Source organism: Trichoplusia ni, chromosome 17 (assembly GCF_003590095.1).
Source record: "Trichoplusia ni isolate ovarian cell line Hi5 chromosome 17, tn1, whole genome shotgun sequence".
Taxonomy (NCBI): Eukaryota; Metazoa; Arthropoda; class Insecta; order Lepidoptera; family Noctuidae; genus Trichoplusia; species Trichoplusia ni.
Window position 1 is genome coordinate 3,203,983 of NC_039494.1, and position 22,965 is coordinate 3,226,947.

The window sequence follows — 22,965 nt, forward strand, 5'->3', positions numbered from 1 at the left end:
AAAATAAAAGGTTTATTTTCAGTCCCGCTATCTGAGTTTATCACTACACTATATTCCTCAGCCTGAAGTCAAAGAAATGCATGCGTGCATAGCATTATGTAAATGAGAAGATCTGGGTCAAACGGTAGTGTCTACTACGGCCTTGCGGAAACGGAAGACAGGAAACATAAGGCCACATACACATTGACCAAAATGGCCTTGGATGCAGAGACCTAGATCTGGAAAAACGCCAAACGTGAAGCACTACAGACATTGAGCACCTACCATCACTCTTTAAGTAAGACTAATGCCATCGTGGAAGGGAGACAGCACTACACAGCATAGAGCAGTGCGACTCTTCCACAATTGCAACATTCTTATTTTAGAACTTTGTGGTAGGCTCTGCTTGTGTTACGTACCTAATGCGACCTATTTGTTTCAAGTATCCTTCAGTGGGGAGTTGGAGAGCCTGCAATGAATCTGTATTTAAGTTGCCAAGAAAGTGTCTTTGAAAATATGGTACAGTGCACTTGAGATTGGCAGGAAAACACCAAAATTAATTACAGTACTTTCACACTACATAGTAGAGGCACTAGGTACAGTTGGTAACAAGTGTATGTTTCATACTTCTTCACGATTAAAACAATTGGGCCAGTATTGTTAAAATGTTGTTTGCAAGTAGTTGATACTAAATTTTCTTTTCGCAGCTATAAAGCGCGGGTGACGCGTGATTTTCTCAATCTTTTAGATAGCTGATGTACAATTCACAAAAGAAGATTACCTATCCCTTACAGTAAGACCAAGTGCCTTGTGGGTGTTTTTAACTAACGAGTAGGTATCAAATTATCTAGTTACAACCTATTTAGCTAATAACAGACATAAACTACGCGCTGTAACTCGGTCGGCTGTTAAATAAACCTCTTAAGAAAGACAAAGAACTTCCGAGGCTAATGAGGTAGCTAATTTTATGATACACTCAAAAGGCCAAATTTTAATTTTTCAAATGCTTCAAAAATATTTAAATTCAGTATTCGAGTTCCTAAAAACAGTAAAAACGGTTCTAGTGTGACTGTCTCTTTGTTACGTTTTTTATTCTAAATCTGTACTTCAAATCGGCTTTAAAATAGCTCTGTTATGTCGTTTTAATAGATTGATAAAAACCCCGCCTACGACACGACTGTTTTAAAAAGCAACTACTATTTTGCAATAATGTGGTTATTGTGGTACATTACTTTATACAAATAAATATTATGTTTTTCGTAATAAAATATCCTCTTTTTGTCTGAAAATTCATTATTCCACACAGATACACAAAACTCTAGTTCCACAGTAGGTACAGTATTTTTGACATAAGACGAACCAATTAAATTTATTCAAATTATTAAGCGGATAATAAAATAAATTATAGAAAAACAGCTCTACTTAAACATACCCGCCATGGAGGCACTGCTCATCCTGCCGCGTGTAAAATCAATCTTGATAAATTATTAAAACTCAATCACAATAAAATCTAGGTATGATACCTAACCTATTATTTTGATTATTAAGTGATTGACAAACATTTTTTTTATAAATACGTATGTCAGGCTTCATTATTAAATTACGCTGCCAATAGTTTTACAAGTGACAAATAAGTATGCACCTCATTTTAAGATTTCTGGTTTCCCCAACGTCTATGATAATTTGCGTTCTTAAAAATCATAGATATATATTATCTATATAGTCAAGCCAAAATCAAAGCTAAATACAATCATAACGTTAAACATATGTTCAAGAGCGAAGAATGCAAGTAGTAGTAGTAGAAAACCTACCTATACTTGAAACTTAATACTTCATTTACACAGGCTATGTATTTACTCTTTACAGTTCTGTAATGACATGTTTATTGTATTAAAACTCTGAAATTATTGTAACGTACGATCCTATTTACTGAAAATATGTGCGTATGTGTTGCGCCTGTTTACTACTGGTCATTTATTTATTAACGGGTAATATTGCTGAACGAAAATCTCTGTTGTCATGTCACTGTCATCAAGGACATTTTTTTAAGGTTATGTTTTGCTTTCATCCAATGTTTATTGTTTGTTCAACGAACTAAGTTTAATGTTTAACGTACACATTCGTTATATTACTTAAATACATAGTTTCAAAAGTACTTGTACTGTTATAGATTAATAATGGCTCCAGGAAAAAAAGGCAGCGTACATGGAAAACGTTCGAACCATCATGTTAAACGTGACTATGCGGAGAGATTGAACGATTTAAGTATTCAGTCCTCAGAAGAGACTGATTCTGATGAAAGTGGATCCAATGATGAAGGTGTGGAGGCTGATTTCCCTGTCAGCATGTGGGACTTAAACCATTGTGATCCTAAAAAATGTTCCGGCAGAAAACTGTTGCGACATAACCTCATAAAGAATTTAAAACTTGGTCAGAGATTCCAGGGCCTTGTTCTATCACCAGTTGGTACCCAGTGCGTTAGCCCGAATGATAAGGATATCATTGAGAAGTTTGGACTTGCTGTTATAGATTGTTCATGGGCTAAAATTGACGAGACCCCCTTTGGGAGAATGAAATCACCACATCCAAGATTGCTTCCATTTTTAGTCGCAGCTAATCCAATAAACTATGGAAAACCGTACCAGCTGAGTTGTGTAGAAGCATTAGCAGCAGCTATGGTAATAACTGGGCATAAAAAAGAGGCACAATTTTATTTATCAAAGTTTTCATGGGGCCACTCTTTCTTAGAGCTTAATTCTGAAGCTTTGGAGTTGTACGCAGCCTGTACAGACAGTAAGAGTGTGCTAGAAGCCCAGGAAAAGTATTTAGAAACTGTAAAGAATGAAAAGGATGACAGACAAATGTGGCCTCCGAGTGAATCTGAAACTGAATCTGATAGTTCATAGTATTTGTTATAAGACTTGAATTTAATATAATGATTGTTAATAAGATTTGTATAATAAACTTATCGAAAATACCAGTTAAGGTACAATTGATTGTATGTTGAGATGTTGGCTTTTATTCTAATTAATGATAATTATAATTTAATGTTGCAAATCAAAAGAGTATCTCTGCTTTTATTAATGGCAGAATTTGTGTTATGTCATGTGGGTTTACCTGAGTAGTTATTTATGTACCTATACAGCTTTTGAAATAAATATTTAAGATACTTTATGCGATTATGATATGTATATATATGAGGAGCTTGTGGCTAAGCTATAAGCGCATAAGTGATTCGATCACAGGTTAAGATATGCTTGACGCGGTTGGTCCATAGATGGGTAACCATCTTTGTCAAAACCAAGTTCCTCCGTGTTTCGGAAGGCAAGGTAAAATTGTGGGTCACGGCTGTTATTCCTACATCTTTGACAGCCGTTACAGGTAGTCAGAAGCTTGAAAAGTCTGACAGCCAGTCTAACCAAGGGGTATTGTGTTGCCCAGGTAACTGGGTAGAGGTGGTCACAAAGGCAGTCGCTCCTTGTAAAACACTGGTACTTATCTGAAACCGGTTGGACTGGTAGTCCACCCCAACTTAGTTGGGAAAAAGGCTAGGCAGATGATGACTTTATGCGATTATGATGATTTCTTTTAGGCCTTCCTTCCTGTGTTTCACTGGGTACAATGGGTACATAGCTAATAATTAAGTATTGACTATTAATAGTCAATCATTCACTTTTCATGATGATAATCCTGAAATAATTTTACGGGCTTATAACTGAAATTTATTAATTTCCATTTTAGAAATCAAACCTATTTATTCTATCATTGAGTAACAACTTAATATTTTAGCTTAATAATACCTATAAATTAACTGATTTGGAACTGTTTACTGTAGATAATTCAATTAATTGTAGTTTCATAGCAACGTTACAACTACCATCGAATTGTTTTCGGATTTATGTTTGTTACCTAATTGGATATTTCACAGTCAATTATTGAAATATAATATTGTGTTACAACCCAGCAACCAGTAATATTTAAAAAAAGTTATTGAAAATGTGACTGTTTTATTTCAACTTATACAAGCGCCATCTAGGTAAAAGTACATGAATAGCGTCAAACTAAATCCGCCATCTTGTGGTCATATTGCGTATTAACAAAAACATTTCATGAGATCCCGATAGAGGGAGCTTACTATCGTTCATTCAAAAGTTCGTTGTTTTTACGAGGGGTTCCAAGTTTGTGTTATGTGCGTGCCGGTGCCCGCTCTTCGCTAGCTTAGTTTGCTTTTGCCATCGGTGTGCGTGAGACGATTGTGTTTTGGTGCAGTGGCAGTTTGAAATTCGCGGATAACTTATTTTTCACTTACTTTTATGTGTGGTATGTTTGTGAATGATAAAGTGTTGTGTTTTTTGTGTGTGTAAATAAAATTGGAGCGGGGAATTCTTGGAGGCTGTTACTTCTATAACTTCGGTAAGTTTGTCCGTTGACTTCAATGCAACCTGTCACGCAGGTGTCTCGCAAGTCGCAAGTCACTAACCTCTGATGAATACCTAAATGATTTCTTCGGATGCGTAAATTTGTACTTGATTGTAACTTAATTTACTATTTGATTACTAGTAAAATGTACAATTATCTTAAGAAACATTTAAAGTTATCTCTACTGAAACGCGAAGAAAAGTTTTCGATAGGAATTCCTGAAATGCAACTTTCTTGATAGGGACCTGCTTATTTATTATTTAGATAATAATTAAAATAAAGTCCTATTTTTTGCTATTGCAGGAAATTATAAAGATAAAATCAAGTTAGCGCTATATATTTTTTAATTATTTAAAAAATCTAGCATTCCGTTTCGTCAGCACAGCCTGACTGCTGAATATAATAATTATGTTTAGGAACAGGAACCTCAACGGCGGATCCAGGGGGGGGGTCATGGGGGTCATGACCCCCCCCTGAGCTGGTTCCAGGACTTAGGTGGACCACTAATTGAACATAATGATTTTTTTAATTAATTTGATATAATATATATCAAATTAATTAAATAAATAAAAATCCGAATAAAAGTATACAGACAACAACACCTTTATGTCGACTCGTAAAAGATCCATTAAAAGCTTTCGATAATTTGCTAGGTAAAAATGGTGTTCTGCTAACACACCAGCGACACAAAAACCACGAATTATGTGTTGAAGCAGGGAAGAACTTTTTATTGAGTTTTCATAAACCGGAAATTAACATTATGAACCAAGTAAATAGTCAGAGGCTGAAACAAATAAATGAAAATAGAGAACGTTTGCGACCAATCGTAAAAAGTATAATATTTTGTGGCCATCAAAATATATCGTTACGTGGCCATCGCGACGACGGTAAATTGCTGAACTATGACAGCGTAGTAGCCGATGAAGGGAATTTTAGAGCCCTTTTAAAATTCCGTATTGATTCTGGCGATATTGCATTGCAGCGACATTTAGAATCGTCAAAATCCAACGCCACGTACATCAGCAAGACTGTACAAAATGAGTTGATAGATGTTTGCGCAGAAATTATCCAGGAAAACATTTTACAGAATTCGATGAAACAACAGATATATCACATATCTCACAGCTCAGCCTATCATTCCGATATTTGCATGATGGTATTATTAAAGAACATTTTGTGACTTTTTGTGATACCTATGATGCTCTTAGACGTGAAGACAACAATTCAAGAGACATAGAGCCTCGATTGACAGGTGTAGCATTGGCGAAAATCGTTGAAAATCTTTGTACCCAATTTAACTTAGATTTATCTTGGTGTGTGGGTATTGGAACTGACAGCTGCTCGGTTATGGCATCAGATACAAAAGGGGCAGTGCAAAAATTGATGAAAATAGCCATTCATGCTAAACGTTGCCCGTGCAACAACCATGTGCTCAATAACTCATTGGCAAGATCATCCAAAGTAGTTTCCTGTCGCAATACATCTGGCACAATGAGAAAAGTTGTAGCATTCGCCAATGCATCCGCTAAGAGACATGAAATTTTCAAGGTAGAACTCGGAGCTGCCATGCAAGGTATTTGTGAGACACGTTGGGTAGAGAGGCATGATGGGCATCTTCAATTTCAAGGAGACAACTTAGTCAAAATTTGTAGCGCTCTGGAGAAGATTTCTGCTTGGCAAGACAATAAAACTGCTAATGATGCGCATTGCTTGCTGCAAACATTGCGCAGTTCGGACTTTATTATATCCTCCATCTGTTTAAGTGATGTATTAGGTGGGTACTTCCCTAAATTATTTTATTTCTTATTTTTTAGCAAATGAACTTATACGAGTATACTAAACCTACTTTAAAATTATGTTATTGTTTTGTTAATATTTTATGCCACGAGTACATACCGTTTCTATCAAGTTATAAATTCTTAGTTTATGCACTACGGATACAGTCATTGACTTTTTATTTTTCAGGTACTACTGTATCTTTAAGCAGAGTACTGCAATCGAAAACAATTGATTTAAAAAAATGTACGGACGCTATTAATGATACTTTAAGTGTTTTACAAAATAAAAGAGAAAATGTGGACGTAATCTACCGACAGCTTTTTGAAGAGGCTAAAGAAGTAGCTGAGCAGCTAGATGTAGAGATTAAATGCCCCAGGATGGTATCAAAACAAATATATAGGGCCAATAACCAACCTGCTCAATCTGCTGAAGAGTATTTCCGCAGAGCTATATACATCCTCTTCTAGATTCAATAATAAGTGATCTCCAGGACCGCCTATCTCCTGATGTACTTAATTTGTTTCAGCTAAGCGTTTTCATGCCAAAAAGCGAATATACTAATGAAGACATTGAAACTGTGGAACAACTAGCTACCGACTATAAATTATTACTAGATAACACTCCAGTTTCTGTCATTGTTAATGAATATCGGTTGTGGATGGTGAAGTGGCAGGCGTGGCAGCGAAGCCAGGACGTACCGCAGTCGATTCCTGATCTTATTTTGAATTGTGACATCGATATATAAGAAATTTTTTATGTATTTTGGCTACACTACCTGTCAGTGTAGCGACAGCAGAAAGATCTTTCTCTACGTTGCGCAGAATTAAATCGTGGCTAAGATCTTCGATGGTTGAAGATCGACTAACCGGACTGGCACTTCTCCACGTTCATAAAAACGTACCCATTGACGTAAATGACGTAATAACGCGTTTCGGGAGAAGACGTCAAAGAAAAATTGATTTTGCTATTTAAATATATGTATTTTGTCTGTTCGTATTTTGTTTGTTGAAAACCCTTGTCGTACCACCTCTTCACTTTTGCGGAGTTTTGCGTCATACCCCTCGACATACCTCTAGCTGTTATGACAAATCATCCACCACGGTTATGGAATATTAATAGGCTGCCTCACTCCGTGTGTGATAGTGCTTCCCTGGATGTCTTCAAGAGAATATGGCAATATGTACGTGTATATGTACAAGTTATTAGGTGTTAAGATTTCCAAGTGTACAATAACGAATGAATATTTTTAAGTACAGTACTTCCGTACATTAATAAAATGCCTACTTTTTACTTGTATCTATTGTTATCAAAATTAAATTGTAAGTTTTCGACTTGACCACGACTATGTGACCCCCCCCTGGTGCAAAAGCTGGATCCGCCCTTGAGGAACCTCTGATGTTTTCCAACTTACCATGTGGAGATTCAACTCAAAAGCAGAGTGAGCGAACAAAATAGATATTTGAATATAAAACTTATATCACTATTTTAGTTATTTACTTATGTAGTTGTACTTTTTTCGTACCAATTTTTTAGGGTGTTAAGTATTTTCAATTTTTTTCTATTCTCTTTTTTGTTTGGCTTCTTTGTTTGATAAATGCCGCGCGGTTCAATTTAATGATTAACCATAATTAAAGTAATTTATTTCTGAAATATTGTTATTTTTTTATATCTCTATTGTCATAACTCCATAACTTATTTGAGTTTTTTTTCAAAGTACAATGTAATGTATCCGAATTTAATTTGAAGGCTTTTCGTCTCACTGGCCGCTTTAACTGTTTTTTGGTTTTAAAAATATACTTTATCACGTTACCGTTTGGCGGCAAACGTCATAATATTTTTTCAATAATGCGGTGACGTTTAAATACTTTTGACTGGATTAAAAATTAAATTTTAGATGTGAATTTATTTGTAAATTATTGTGCTTTTTAGTCGAAGAAATATGCGGTAAAATTTTAAGAAGTAAATGAAATAAAAACAATGTGAAATAATTGTTTGATCGAATTACCTCCCGGTCTTGTGTATGACCGGTGTGGTATTGTTTTTAAAGAGTAAGTTTATCTATTTATTACTAAAATACTGTCTCTACTTTTAGATCTTTGCCTTACCTACGTAATTGCTTCTTTCCCTCTTCGACTTTTGTTACTTAATATTGTAAGGGCCTACATAAGTTCATCAGAGTACAGAGCAAATAAAGTATAAAATTTACTTTGTCTTTTATCACAGCTAATTGTATTGAAACTTAAGACTATAGCTATACTCCATTTGTTTTCCTTTTTTTGTAAATAATAAACGCGACTAAAATGTATTGTAAAGTAAAATGTAATATTGTAATGAGAAAGGTAACCAAATCAAAATTAAAAAGTTATGAGGTAGTTTACGCTTTGTAAGTACCTAATCAAACGAGATATAAACTAGTATATTCAAGAAGGAATAAGGAGCCTATAAAGTCAAATGGAAAAAAAGCCTTTTTTAAGAAGTCGCATAAAAATACTTAGGAAGAAGCAGCGCAGACGCGTTACTGCATATTATTGCATAGGTACTTTCACAGACTAAAAAGTGCATCACGGATAGTCTGTCGTCTGCGCTGCACCTAAAGCTTGCTCATACCAATTTTTTAGTTGGCTCGAATAATGCCTCAAAACCAGGTGGATAATCGAAACCTAATCAGAGTAATAGAGATCTTGCGAGGATATTTAAAAAATATCCTATTGTCGCTAGGTTATTAAATAGCTATTAAATAGAAAAATCTCATGTGTCTTAAGAAATATTATTTTTCCAATTGATAAGTTTCTTCTACTCCTACTATATTGGTATTCAGGCTACCTATGTTCCACTATTTGGTTTAATAATGAGATTTGCTAGAATCGAAACTGTTGAAAGATAGTTACTTATATCACGATGTCATTTTCAGGTAAATCATGATGTGTCGCAGTATGAGTTTGAAGTGCTATTAAATTGTAATATATAGTTGTGTGCGCTAGTATCTTGAGCATATTTGGTTATTATAATTTAATTTCGTGAGCAATCTGGAAAGGCGACACGATGAAGGCAATGTTTGGAGATCGTTCAAAAAGTTCAAATGATACTTGTTCTTGCACCTCATGCACCGAAGATTTAGATAGTCCGTCACTGAAACGACTACTAGCGCAAGAATCAAAAATCGATAAATTATTTAAAGTTAATCAAATGCCTTTAATAGAAAAATTGATCAAAACTCGAGCTTTGTATGACGACATCAGAAATCAATTACTTTCAAGTAGTTTAAGTATAAGTAGCAAATCTGACTTGAAACCAAGACTATCTCCTGCATTAAAACTAAGTCTAGCAAAAGCTAAACGGACGGGTAATATTTTTCAATTGGTTGATTCATTAGATAAAGATGATGTATCAGGATGGAAAAAGATAAGCGAATGCTGCAGTTGTTGTAATTGTCATTCGAAAGCACACATGAATAAGCATGCTCAGAAAGGCCGTAAACACGCCCACGCGGGTGGATATGCAACTTCAAAATCGAGTGTTTTGTCAAAGTCTGGAAATGGTGAAGAATTACGATTAGGAAGAAGCTTCAAAACTAAAAATATCAAATCAGACCCGTGCACATGTGCTTGTGAAAGTCATGTTCTCAAAGAACTGATAAAACTACAATCTAGAGTAGCACTCAAGAAAATCCGTCCAGAACAACCAGGGGCTACTAAGCAACCGGCTAATCAAGATAAATACAACACTATTAACAAAGATCATAAATTGGCGAGTGGAAAGAATGAAAAGGTCAAGGACCCCCTTCATAAACAAAAGAGGACAAATGTTCGTCCGCCTCTATATACAGGTGATGTGGGTGAAGGTGGTGGTAAAACAGCTTTACAAGTAAACAATTTTACAGGTGATGTGGACAACACAAAGAAAAAGAAAATAACGCAATTTAGACTTCCGCATACAAACGATATGGATTATTATATGGCTGATGTACAGAAAGTAAAAAATGAAAACACTTTATCATTGAAAAAAGATTCTCACGAGAGAAAACCCGCTATAAAATTAAAAGACCTAATACATTTCAAACATAAACTACCTACTCAAAATTCAGAGTTAAAACAGAAAATTACGACTAGACCAAAAAGAAGCAAATCAGTTCTAAAAAACAAAAAGGTGTCTTCTAGTACATCAACTATAAGTATTAAAAAAGAACGTGGAACTTCCCCTCTCAAAGCGGGTATAAAAAGACAGAAAAATCGTTTACGAAAGTCAAGTAGAATCAATGTTTTACCTGATTCATATATTAATATAAGAAAGAATTTAAAAGAAAGGCGAGCCCTAGCTGATAGGTATCATAAAATCAAGATGAAAGAAACTGGCAGCCCTATTATTTCTACAGAGAAACATGCCTTTGGATTTCTTAAAGGCAAAGCGAAAGAAACAGGCAATCATGTCATTTCAAAAGATGATTATGCTACAGCCGATGGCTATCATAAAGGAAAAGCAAAAGAAACGGCGAACCCCCCTATTTCACAAAAAGAACGTGATATAGCCGTTAGATACCCTAAAGACCAGGGTGAGGAAACGGCCAACTCCCTTATTTCAAAAGAAGAACGTTCTGTAGCCGGTGGATATCACAAAAATAGAGCTAAAGAAACGGCTAGCCCTTTAATTTCGAAAGAAAATCGTTCTATAACTGGTGGATATTTTAAAAGTAAGGCAAAAGAAACTACCAGTCCACTCAATTCAAAAGAAAAACGTGCTAAAGCCGATGAATACCCCAAAGGCAAGGTAAAAGAAACAGCAAGCCCTATAATTTCGGAAGAAGATCGTTCCAAGACCGGTGGTTATCATAAAGGTAAGGTAAAAGAATCGGCCAGCGATGTCCTTTCACAAGACGAACTTGGTATAGCCGGCGGATACCGCCATGGCAAGGGAAAGGAAATAGTCAGTCCTATTATGTCGAAAGAAGAACGGGTTATGGCCGTTGGATATACCAAAAGCAAGACGAAAGAAACAGCTACCCCTGGCAGCAAGGCGAATGATATCGCCAAGCCTCTTATTCCAAAAAAAGGTCGTGGTTCTGGATATTTTAAAGGCAAGGTAAATGAATCGGCGAGTACTCTAAATTTAAAAGAAGAACGCACTGCGGCAGGCGATTATCCTAAAATCAAGATGAAAGAAACTGCCAATCCAATTATTCAGCAAAAAGACAAATTTTCTGTTAGATCTTTGACTGATTTCCTGCAACTTAAGAAACACACTGGCATCGCAAATACGGTGCAGACGCCAATCATAGTCCGACATTTAAAAGATGATATACCGATGAGATTTGTGCCAACGAGAAAATTACCTCAAGAACAGATTATTACCAAGCCTGAACTCGTTAAAAAACCTGAACCTGTTAAGAAACCTGAACTCGTCAAAAAACCGGAACTCGTCAAAAAGCCGGCACCCGTCAAGGAACATGAACCCGTCAAGAAACCTAAACCCAGCAAGAAACATGAACCTAAAAAGCGTAAACCAGTTAAGAAACCTGTTAAATCAATTTCCACAAATACTATTGTAAAGAAAGTTTCACGAAAGAATGTTGATACAAACACATTCGAAACCCATATAAAAAAATCTTCCCTATCATTGCCACCTCCTAAAAAAGAACCCCACGAAGAAATACGTCTCGAAAACAAAAATGCAGTGTCAATAAGAAGGGACAGACATGTAGGAAGGCACAATCTGAAACGATGCTTTTGCACCTTAAAGCTTAAAGTTAAAGATACCAAATCTAAGATTAATAAAGATATCAAAAATAAATTTGCTAAATCTCGTAACACTCAAAGCGTACAAGAAAAGATTATATCCTCCGTAACCAAAAAATCTGGTAGTACTGTAGAATGTGAGTGTCCTGATACCTATAGGAAAATTACCGTAAAATCTAAAACTATTCTTCCCACTCATCTAAGTAACACTCATTCTCGAACGAGTACACCATTGAAGTTGACGTCTGATTCTGAATACCTCAATTACATTACCGAAGAAAAAGAACATAAAACAGAGCCGGAAGTAAGAAGAAGGGTAAAAGAAACTCAACGATTCAAAAATCAAAATGATAATGTAATTTTTTGTGAATGTCCTAATCAAAATAAAGCAATTAAAATCGACCATGGAAACACTAAAAGTCACTCTAGCGATAAATCTAAAATTTCAAAAGAAAAATTAGATATGGATGGTAGAAACAAAAAGTTAAAACATAAGAAATCCCAAATAAGTAATGCGATGGGAAAATCAAAGTTTACACTGACAAAACGCGGCTTTCGAAATTGCGTTTGCTCATTTACAATCGGAAAATTGGAAAAGAAAAAGAAATTGCCAATAAAAGTGTCTGAGGAGACGATCTTTCCGAACTCCAGTTCTACTAATTCAAAAACAAAAAGTAAGGTATCAAAAACATTCCAAGCAAATTTTGTGAATGATCATGGTTGTGAGTGTGTGGCTGTTTTACCAGACGAGTGTGATCCAGGTTTTTGTGTTCCTGGAAATTGTAATCCAAATAAATGCAAAGAGGTGTTGATACAGAGAGAAAGTAAAAAGATCGACAAACCTGTTCAAATTGTTGCGCAATACAAAAAACCGGAATCGACCAGCGGTTTTACAGTCCGGTCCCTTCAGTTCCCTAGACCAAAAAAGATTGATTCTGTTGTGATTTCTCACAGAAGTGAAGTTATTGTTCAATTAGTAGACAAAACGAAAGGCAAAACTGTACCTGGTAGTTCTTCACAACAAGTAAGACCAAGCTTCGCAATTAAGTTTTTAAAAAAGCACACTTCTTCTAAACTGTTTCCCTTTAAGAAACGTTCTAAAAGGGAAAAGGGGATTAATACGCAGCCTTTACATGACCATAAACTAAAGGAAAACCAACGCCCACGGAAATCTATACTCATGGAAAATATTAATCATGACAGACGCTCTACACTAAGCCCACAAATGAATCGCCATTTATTGTTAGAGGCACCTAAAGATGGTAAACATAAGCAGAGTTCCCTCAGTGTCGCAGTCGTAGACAAGAAGTACAAAACCTTTAAAAACTTAAAAAAATCTATAAAATCGAATTACCTACGTCACTTAAAGCCTTACGAACAAAATGCCTGTAACTTTAAAGAATGTGACCCCAAAGCATGTCTGGAGCATGAAAATAAAAAGCGAAATATGCGTCACTCATCAAAAGCTTCAGGAATGAATACTCCGAAAGCAAGAATGGTATCTAAGTCAAGTGATACTCGCAAATTGGAAACACAATCTAAAGATGTCTATGAAAATCCTGAATTCAAGAAGATAAGCGCTTCACAAAGATTAAATAAAAATAGTAAATTCTCGCATCTACCACAATCTTCAACTGAAAGTTATTCCCAGAAATGTGGCGTTAGAATGAGTTCTAATTTCAGTTTTAATATTGAATTCTCAAAAGGATTATTAACGGAAAATGATATTTATAAAATCAGGGATTTGAAAAATAAAGTTAACAATATTTCAGCATATTTGAAAGAACAAAAATACCAATATCATTGTTTCCAAATACCATATAGTACCACTAAAATCAAACCAATTTTAAAGAAGTGTTTATGCTCAATAAATACTACAGGATGTCGAAGTAGTCTATGTTTGAATCCTGTTATAACTGCTGATTCGCAAGTCTATTCCTTTAATTCCGTCACTATCGCTCAGAATAAGTTAACTTCGCCGAAAAGAATAATGCTTCGTAAAAAGAAAACAGATTCATCTCGCGAAGTCTCCACCACTACAAATAACACCAAGAAAGCTTTAAGTAAAATAAAGTTGTGGCAAAATTCAAAGCAAGAACAGTCTTCTAGTATATACTCCATATCTACGTTTGCATACACCTCAGAAAAAACGTATATTCAACAAAGTAAGTGTCAGTTGTTACGATCGCACCACAATTCAATTGGTGTTACTTCAAAAGAAACTGTAAAGTTTCAATCGGAATTTCGTTATAAAGTAAAACAACTTAGACCTTCACGATCTCTCATGGACATTTTTTCATTGGAACAATACAAACGAAAATATATAAAAAGAAACAATTTAAATGGATCTCAGATCACTAAACAAATCTTCAATAACGGCCAAATTACTGGGATCCAACCATTGCTAAAAAAGGGTTATTGCACAATGAATATCCAATTTGCTACACAGCAAAGTACAAAAAGAAAACATAAACTTAAAGATTACGAATGCGAGCCAGGAGTTTGCATACCTTATGAATGTAACCCACATGAGTGTCAAAAACTGATAATGAGACGATTAATGAGAACAGTTTCTCGTATGTCTGGCACCGAAAGAAGGTTAAGACACAGTTCCAGTTCAACATCCAGAATGAGTTCCTCTAGAAGTAGAAAATTACAATCTAGTTTAGGGCGTTCAAACGCTATTGCGATGGCTAGACATACAGGTGTAAAATACCAAACGTTACCACGATCCCCAAAGTCACAAAAGCAAGCTTTTCGAGTTGGGTCTGTTTTCAGTTTTGATATTGAATTTTCCAAAAACACTACTGACCGCCACCACCAACAAAACGATTATGCGTCTGAAACGGTCAGAATACCTCATTCTCGTAGAGATAGAGGGGTCGGATATTCTAGGCCAGAAAGGTATCATAGGGAATCCCAATCGATGATGAAACAGTTACGTGACAAAGCATCGAGCGTATCACCCATGTTACAACGATGTTTTTGCACATTGAAGTTGCAAAAAAAGGGAAAACAACAGATACAACGAGAGCTAAAAAGTATGAACCAAGGCACAGCAACACCTTTAAAATTCCAAGTAGAAAAACCAATTCTAAGGACTGTTGAAACCGGCCAAAATACCAAGAGAAGGATAAGACCACAGTTATTACCTTATGAATGTGAACCTAACATTTGTGTTCCCGGTGAATGTGACCCTTATGCGTGTCTGGAATTAATAAAAAGAAGAAAGAAACATACTAGGGAACACGGAACTGACTCGATGGCTGGATATTTAAGTACGAGCTCAAGTATGACGTCTAGAACAAATAAATACAGAAACAAAGGTTTACAAGCCAGAAAACTTCGTGCGGGTCCAATTAAATCGAGAGATACCGCAGTAATATCTAAACCTTCTCTTATGACAATAACCGGGGAACCAAACTCGTCGCCCCGACAAGCGGTTCGCCTTGGATCAAGTTTTAATTTTAGCGTAGAATTTTACAAAAATAACGCCAATGGATCTCATGAAGAAAGATCTTTGCCGCGCAGCTCTGTAGATAGGTCATACGTTCAAAAAGTTCCAAAATATGTTCATGCTCATCGAAATATGCGAGAAAGTTACACCCAAGGGAGTGGAACTACCACTCGTGACATGGATTCACAAATGAGTATATTTAGTCGTCCACATTCGACTATAACTAGCTCAGTTTTGAAACGTTGCTTTTGTACTTTAAAATTGCAAGAAACGGCTCCAAAACAATCTGTTACCGAGTCGATGTTAAAACGGTGTCTATGTAAACTTAAGTCTTTCACGTCAGCAAAGAAAACAAATAGTAAATCTCGAAAAAAACAGGAGAAAAAAGTAATTCCACAAATAGAAACTCACGTTGTCCATACACAAACTCGCAAACGTTATCCATTTCTTGAACCATATGAATGTGAACCTGGCATATGTGTGCCTGGCTTATGTGACCCCTACGAATGTGAAAAATTGATCAGAAAAAGAAACTTACGGGAAAAAAATATTGGTACTATAGGGCCCAGAACAAGGTCGACATCATCTAGTTTCACTTCTTCGAGAACGTTAAAGGCACGAATGACGCAGTCAACTTTTAAAAACCCCTATGAAAGACATCGATCTCCTAAAGAAATAGTTCTAAAAGAGCATAGGTCACCAGCAGTTTCAGGAAAACAAGCTGTGAGAATTGGATCAAGCTTTAGCTTTAACGTTGAATTTTACAAAGATAAAAATTCGTGTTATAACAACCAAGTACAACCGGAACCAGGATATGTCTCACGCAGGGGAGATCATGCAACACCATATTTTGGAAGTCGTAGAGGACATCATAAACGGAGAACAAGATACATGGAAACTACAGGCAATAAGTTGTACAGTCGAGAGTCACAAGTGGATGGTGTTAAAACAAAAGACAAATCTTTCGGGCCAATGTTAAAGAGATGTTTTTGTACATTAAAACTTAACAGGAAAAAACCGCGTGGTAAATCTATCAAGACGAATAAATCAGTGCATCGAAGACCGCCTCGTAAACATGTTAAAAACAATAAATCAAAACATCGAAAGCCACCCAGTAAATCTATTAAAAAGACCAAATCGAGTCACCGAGGAACGGCAACTCCTGCTACTAAAAAAGTGCCAACATATCGGACACGAAGTGTTATGGTAAACAAAAGGCATAAATCGATTCCCTATAAATTACTGCCATACGAATGTGAACCCGGCGTATGTATACCTGGAGAGTGCGACCCATATGAGTGCGCAAGACGAATTAAAAAACGAGTAATACACCGTGCTTCTGGTACTTTAAAAACACGCAATAGAACAAGGTCAAGCATGATAAAACCGCACCGAAGATATCGAGATAGTAATGCGCAATCGTCTTTTAGGCCTGAAGAAGTCCATACAAGAGTACGTAGACCGGAACATAGGACTACCGTCATTGCGAGGCCTTCAAGACAAGCAGTTAAAGTGGGTTCAAACTTCAGTTTTGACTTAGAATTCTACAAAGATAAATCATCTAACGACAGTAGTGTAAATTCGAAACCGATTTTTAGATATTCGCCTTACGAAAGGCCTAGAAGAACTACAAGTAGGTCTACTGGCTGGCAAACTGTCTCCTCCAGAAATAAAAGAGGTCAATACAATAGAGCTGTACGTGATACAGATTCTCAAGTTATGGCCACCAAAATGCGAAGCACTATGACTGGTGTGGGACCCTTCTTGAAAAGATGTTTCTGTACTGCACAAATAGATAAATCTCATAAAGTTAGATCTTTTCCTGGAAATGCCGAATTACCTAATACTAAAGTAATTAGTTATAGAGCAACTGTTGCTAAATCACCGGTAGCCAAAACCGGTACCAAAAAAGCTGCAGTCAAAACACCTCCTGAAAAAAATAATAACGCCAAATCCAAATCTCCCAAAAAAACCAATACCAAATCTAAAAAAACTGTTGTTGGAATTAAAAAAGATAGTTTAAATGGGACAAAATCCAAGAGTTTTCATAAAAAATCTAAAACTTATCGCAGAAAACTTGAACCTTATGAATGCGAACCTGGCGTTTGTATTCCTGGACAATGTGATCCCTACGAATGTGAGAAAAGAATAAAAAAAAGAATGAAATCGAAGGATTCTAGTACTCCGTCCAACACAAGTAGATCCGTATCTAGTTCTAGATCGTATAAAACTCATAATCGAAAAGTATGTGCCGACCGATGCCCCGATGAGTGTCCAAGCAAAGCACGGATCATTGGCGATGGTTCTCCGAGTCAACAGGTTGTACGTATTGGATCTAACTTCAGGTTTAATATGGAGTTCTTTAAAGATTCTTCTCCACAAGATTTACGATCTCAAGGCTATCATAACGTACCTAAAATAAGGAACATACCTCATGCTATTAAAGGAACTGAAACCAAATATAGGTCGAGAAGTATATCTTCTTTTGATAGAAGCAGCCGACCACGAGATAGTTATACTCAATCAGATTGTGTGAAAAATCATTGTAAAGGATCGTGCGCACGTTTAAAAAGATGTTTTTGTACGTTAAAACTTCAGAAGAAGGGTAAACAAAAACCAGCGTCAGTAAAAATAGATCCCATTATGAAATCTGCTGGCACTCGTACAATTAAAACGAAAAAGGACGCCCAACCTGTTGTTGCTCGGGAGATCGGAACAAAAACTAAAAAGCACTCGCATTTTCTTGAACCTTTTGAATGCGAACCTGGAGTTTGTATCCCAGGTCTATGTGATCCATATGAATGTGAAAAACGTATAAAACTTAGGCATATGAAAACCACTGGAACCAAAACTACTGGTGATTCCATTAGATCACGATCAGTTTCAACTTTTGCGGATCAACGAACAAAGGGAGTCAGAGAAAAAAGATTAGGCCACAGACGACTCTCAACAAAAACTCTTTACAGAGCTAAACATTCACCCAGTTCTTCATACACCCCAAAATCATCTCATCACCAATCTGTACGTTTGGGTTCTAACATGAGTTTTCATATAGAGTTCTTTAAGGATTCACCCTGCGATCAAAATACTTCTCCCTCATTCTATAAACCACCGATAAAGACACCTTTAAAATATAAATCAAAGACAAGTGTATCTACTGCAAATGGAGTAAAATTACAGAATCAAGGCTCAAACAAAAAAAAACCTACACTTAGACACAGAACCTCACAGGTCGGCGTAACAACTGAGTCGAAAGCTTCTGGAAAGGGGTCGTTGTTTCAACGATGCTTGTGTACATTAACACTACAGAGAGCAGAAACTAAAAAAAGTTCGTCACGGCCTAAGCGTAATACGATTCATGTTACTACTCAAGATAAAGCTACAGCTACAAAAAAGAAATATAAACCTTCAGTGGTTGTGCCGCGGCCACAGAATTTAGATCCATATGAATGCGAACCTGGTGTTTGTATTCCTGGCCAGTGTGACCCTTACGAATGTCTTGAAAGAATTAAAAAAAGAGGCGTCAGAAGAACGTCAAGGACAACGGGTACTCGAATGAGCCGGCCTTCACAAATATCTGTTTCAAGCACGGCTGATCATTTTAGGCCTGGTTATAGATCTAAAGTAACTCAGGATTCACTACGGAAAGTTGGAAGAATAGTCGAAGAACCTAGATTCAAATTTTTATCCGATGGCCACAGACAAACAGTTAGAATATCTTCTAATTTTAGTTTCAATATAGAATTCATCAAAGGAACGTCTCCTGAAACGTCTGGAGAAAGGGCGGAAAAAGTTAATAAGGCCAAAGATATTTGTCAGGCAAATAACCTTTGTATGGAATGCAAAAAAGTTGGCACTGATAATCGATTTACAAGAATTGGGCGACACGGCACAAGGCGAGATTATTATCGAAGCCATGACACCCAATCAGAAGCCGTAAAGACTGAAAATAAATCCTCTACTGTGGCAATGTTAAAAAGATGCTTTTGTACTGCAAAACTACATAAAGGTCAACTAGGTCGAACGCAACATCCTAAATCAGTAATAGTTGGTAGAGTTGAAGAAGTTACAGGACGACCAACTTTTGGTCCTACGGAGTACTGGGTCCAATATCTTTTCCCGCAACCCTATATGCATAATATTACTGAAAACAACACAATTCAGAAAAATGTAGACTCGAAAAAAATGTGTGAAATCAAAAGAACTATTAAAAATAGCCACCCCATCACCCTGGACACCATCATGTCATATACGACTAGTAAATTTAATGGCATTGTGAGTAGATCGACAATTTATGGGAAAGTTAATGAAAAGCATTGTTCTATTTGCCAGTGTAACTTTAAGTTTAATCCAGCACGTCGGGTACATATGAACCAAAAGAGTATAAGTAATGATAATAAAAAATGCGCTTCTTTTATTCGATGTAGTCCTAAGTTTTGTCGAAATAAAGGGCTGAACGGAGAAGAAAACGTTTTGGGGGCTAAAAGAAGAAATAGAAAATTATCTGTGAAAACTGTCCGACAAATTAGAGAAGTAACTAGCGATGTTACCATGCTTACAAACATGTTGTGTCGCTGGAAGCATTTATTCGCAAATCACACGAGTCCACCTAAACAAAATTGCAATAACAGTAATAAGAAGAAAAACGAAAATAAACAAACATATGTCGAAGAATCTGAAATTCACAAAGTTGCACATCGCCTCAAAAACATGTTTTCAAGACAACAGACTGGAGATTGCCAAGAGGGAAATGAAAATTGTGTAAAACTGATTTGTCCTCATTGCCAACTTGATATTTTACAATGTATACCTAAGAAAAACAAGTTTTCGCTATACAATAGGTGCCGAAACCAAGATGTAAGAGAAAGGGAATATAAAGACTCCCTAACATTTTTATTCAAGAGACCTAAACATAAGAGTTTGAAAAACCATAACGTTTCTCGACCAAGCACTATTTGTGGTATAACAAAAAAGTCTAAAATTAAAGGAGCATCGAACAAACCTAAAAGCGGTTGCCATGTGTGCAACGCTAAGAGACGAAAAAGATTATTTTTTGGAGTAACAAAGAAAGCAAGTGTAGTAAAACCTAGGAAAATTAAACCCTATCTATTTCGTAGGACTGTTGATAAGAAAGAAGTTGTAAGACATACCAAAAGTTTAAATCATAAATTACGGAAACCCAGAAGAACAAAAACATATATTTGCGGTACTGGAATCGAATCACAGGAGGGAGATTCAGAGGTTACGTTTATGCGAGGAGCACGACTTTGTGAAAATGTATCAAAAAGCGAAGATGGCGTTTTTAAAGAAAACTGGAAGCTTACAGAGAAAAAAAGCAACAGAAAAATGCCTGAGACATACAAGAAAATAAGTGACCTTTTTCATGTTTCTGAGTCAGCCATGGATATTAGTCATTTAAAAATGTCAAGAGCCAAACACAAATTGAGCGGTCTATTGAAACGCACTTACAAAAACATTAAGACGTATTTGGGGGATTCTATGCGTGCTTGGAAAAGGTCTAAAGATGCAGCTGATAAAAGCAGCGTGGGTGTACTACCATCAAAATCATATAAATTGAGGTCTCAAGTCATGGGTTGTTCAAAGCTAGGTAAAGTAGTATTTGGAGACACTGTACGTTCCTTTCAAAATAAATACATAGTTAAGAGAGGGCGACTACGTCCTCAAAATAAGGTCGATCGTAGCCTGAACCCGGGTTTCTCGTGGTGGCTACTGACGCTGTCCCCGAGGAAAGAACCATGGGTTTCTATGTACTACAAGTGCGCTAGGATCTGCCCGCGTTGTCTCGGCTTGCTTCTAGTATGGAGACGAATTACAGATGTGCTGTTACTCGTGTTGGCGGGTGTTCTGTGGTGTCCATGTGTAGCTGCCATGGAGTTATGTAAGGTCATAATGTCGTACTGTGTGTGTAACCGCTAGCATGATATTTAAAATAAATTATGATAAATGTAAATTAATCTTTTTTTTTCGAGGACCAATTCAATAAGCCTCTAATCATTTAACCGCCTTATTACAAAAAATATTATACATATTTATACTATACTGTTACTAAATATAATTTTAGCATGTTTTGTACGTAACCACCGATCACACAATCGATTGATTACAACAGTCTTCAAATAATCCATGTATGTATAGGCAGATAAACATTTAAAATTATGCCTTGATTGTAACTATCCTACCAATAATAGTTTGCTATGATAAAACCAATTTACTTTACTTACATGATATTATTCATCCAAGAGCAATATGTCAATACCAAATTGAATAACTTACGATCTCTTGCACAAAATTCTCGATGTACTGTTAGAACCATTATTAGTAAAGTACAATACTATGTACGCTGTCCATCTACGCATTGATGATTGCACCCCAAAGTTCATTGACCACGAAACCCCTAAAGTTTGAGGGTGGCCTGCACTAGACTATAACATTAAAACAAAATTTACAAGCGGCTGAATACGCGCGTAGAACTTTTTGTTAGGGCTTTACGTGGTCCTTTATTACACAAAAAATAGGTATGTAGGTACTTATTCAATAGTTAGTGATTTGTTAATCTTCACAAGAAATCTGCATTAAGTTTCTCAATTTAAAAGTTTTAGACCGTTACTATCATAGCTATGAGAAATAGATGTTATCTCAGTTATGTTATGTATTAATAAAGTGACCTGCAATAACCAACGGTTATAGTTTTAATCCTTTACTTGACGATGTAAACGTATACCGCGTGGGCTGGTTTCTTATAGCCAGGATAGAAGACCGTCGAAAGTTTTTCACTTGGAAAACATTTTTTTTTAAATCACTAATTCTCAAATAAAGCTTGCAAAAACTTATTAATTCGGGACTTGGCAGGGCGTCTAGAAAAGCGGGCACAGGTAATATTGACAAATGTTTGTGTGTCTGATCTCCCGACCCTCCGGATTTACTTTGTATACTACGCGTATGGCGACTCAACCCCTGTTTTGTTATTACGCAGTATTTCGAGCGTGAATCCCGGTTTACTTAAAATCAACACTTTCACAAGTTCTCGTTGCTATGCGTGTTTATGTTTTTTGATAGTTGAGTTCAGTTATTATCCTTTTGCTCATCCTATTTGTTATGTATTTATTACTTGTGTTTAATGAAACACAGATTTACAAAATTCTATTAGGTCTTCATAATACATTTCTCCAGGGATTCTAAACCTTTAAAAAAGAATATAAACGTTTTGATTATATAATCACAATTTTAAGAAGCTTTAGCAAAAGTATAGGAAACGATCTTGAAACCACTCAAGTCAATAAGAAAAAACCATAATATTAGAAAGCCGTTTAACGTCAACATAATATATTCCACCTTTTAAATAGTTAACATGCTTACTATCATGAAATCGAGTCTGAACGGTACACATCGCGTTCAAAGTGCGAAAACAAAAGAGAGCAATATCGACCAAACCCTCAAAAGTGAGAGGGAGAGCCACCCTCTTTATGAGTCAGAGGGGAGGACCCTTGCACGTAGATATTGCGGTACCTACCCTTGGTACAGTACGAGCCATGCACTCCACACTCATATATATCGATCTGGGGTTTCGGCCGATTTGCTATT

At 36.1% G+C, this 22,965-nt stretch overlaps 4 protein-coding genes across 6 annotated transcripts in view; 3 read left to right on the forward strand and 1 right to left on the reverse strand.

Moving 5' to 3' along the window:
- LOC113502330 (calcyphosin-like protein) overlaps nt 1-22,965 on the reverse strand; it is a 59,017-nt gene that overhangs the window by 18,463 nt on the left and 17,589 nt on the right. The window contains exon 1 of one of the 2 annotated variants that reach the window (XM_026883864.1): nt 1,412-1,531. The exons of the other annotated variant lie outside the window; for it this stretch is intronic. Coding sequence (XP_026739665.1) covers nt 1,412-1,433 — 22 coding nt within the window. The 5' untranslated portion in view covers nt 1,434-1,531. Of the gene's footprint in view, nt 1-1,411; nt 1,532-22,965 lie in introns of those variants that run through there. 2 annotated transcript variants of the gene reach the window in all.
- On the forward strand, nt 1,959-2,988 carry LOC113502331 (ribosome biogenesis protein TSR3 homolog). The gene is made up of 2 exons (XM_026883868.1): nt 1,959-2,029; nt 2,150-2,988. Exon 2 carries the CDS (start codon nt 2,157-2,159, stop codon nt 2,883-2,885), a length of 729 nt encoding a protein of 242 aa, XP_026739669.1. The 5' UTR covers nt 1,959-2,029; nt 2,150-2,156; the 3' UTR covers nt 2,886-2,988.
- The window catches only part of LOC113502328 (protocadherin-like wing polarity protein stan), a 211,832-nt gene continuing 192,827 nt past the window's right edge, over nt 3,961-22,965 (forward strand). For both annotated transcript variants that reach the window (XR_003401350.1, XM_026883861.1), the window contains exon 1: nt 3,961-4,392. The gene's annotated coding sequence lies outside the window, so the exon portion shown is untranslated. The remainder of the gene's footprint in view (nt 4,393-22,965) is intronic.
- Nucleotides 8,023-21,334, forward strand: LOC113502327. Its single transcript, XM_026883859.1, has 2 exons — nt 8,023-8,225; nt 9,089-21,334. Exon 2 carries the CDS (start codon nt 9,220-9,222, stop codon nt 21,298-21,300), a length of 12,081 nt encoding a protein of 4,026 aa, XP_026739660.1. The 5' UTR covers nt 8,023-8,225; nt 9,089-9,219; the 3' UTR covers nt 21,301-21,334.

What these genes read in the sequence shown, in the direction of transcription:
- LOC113502331 (XM_026883868.1), top strand. Translation starts at nt 2,157, where the DNA reads ATGGCTCCAGGAAAAAAAGGCAGCGTACATGGAAAACGTTCGAACCAT.
- LOC113502327 (XM_026883859.1), top strand. Translation starts at nt 9,220, where the DNA reads ATGAAGGCAATGTTTGGAGATCGTTCAAAAAGTTCAAATGATACTTGT.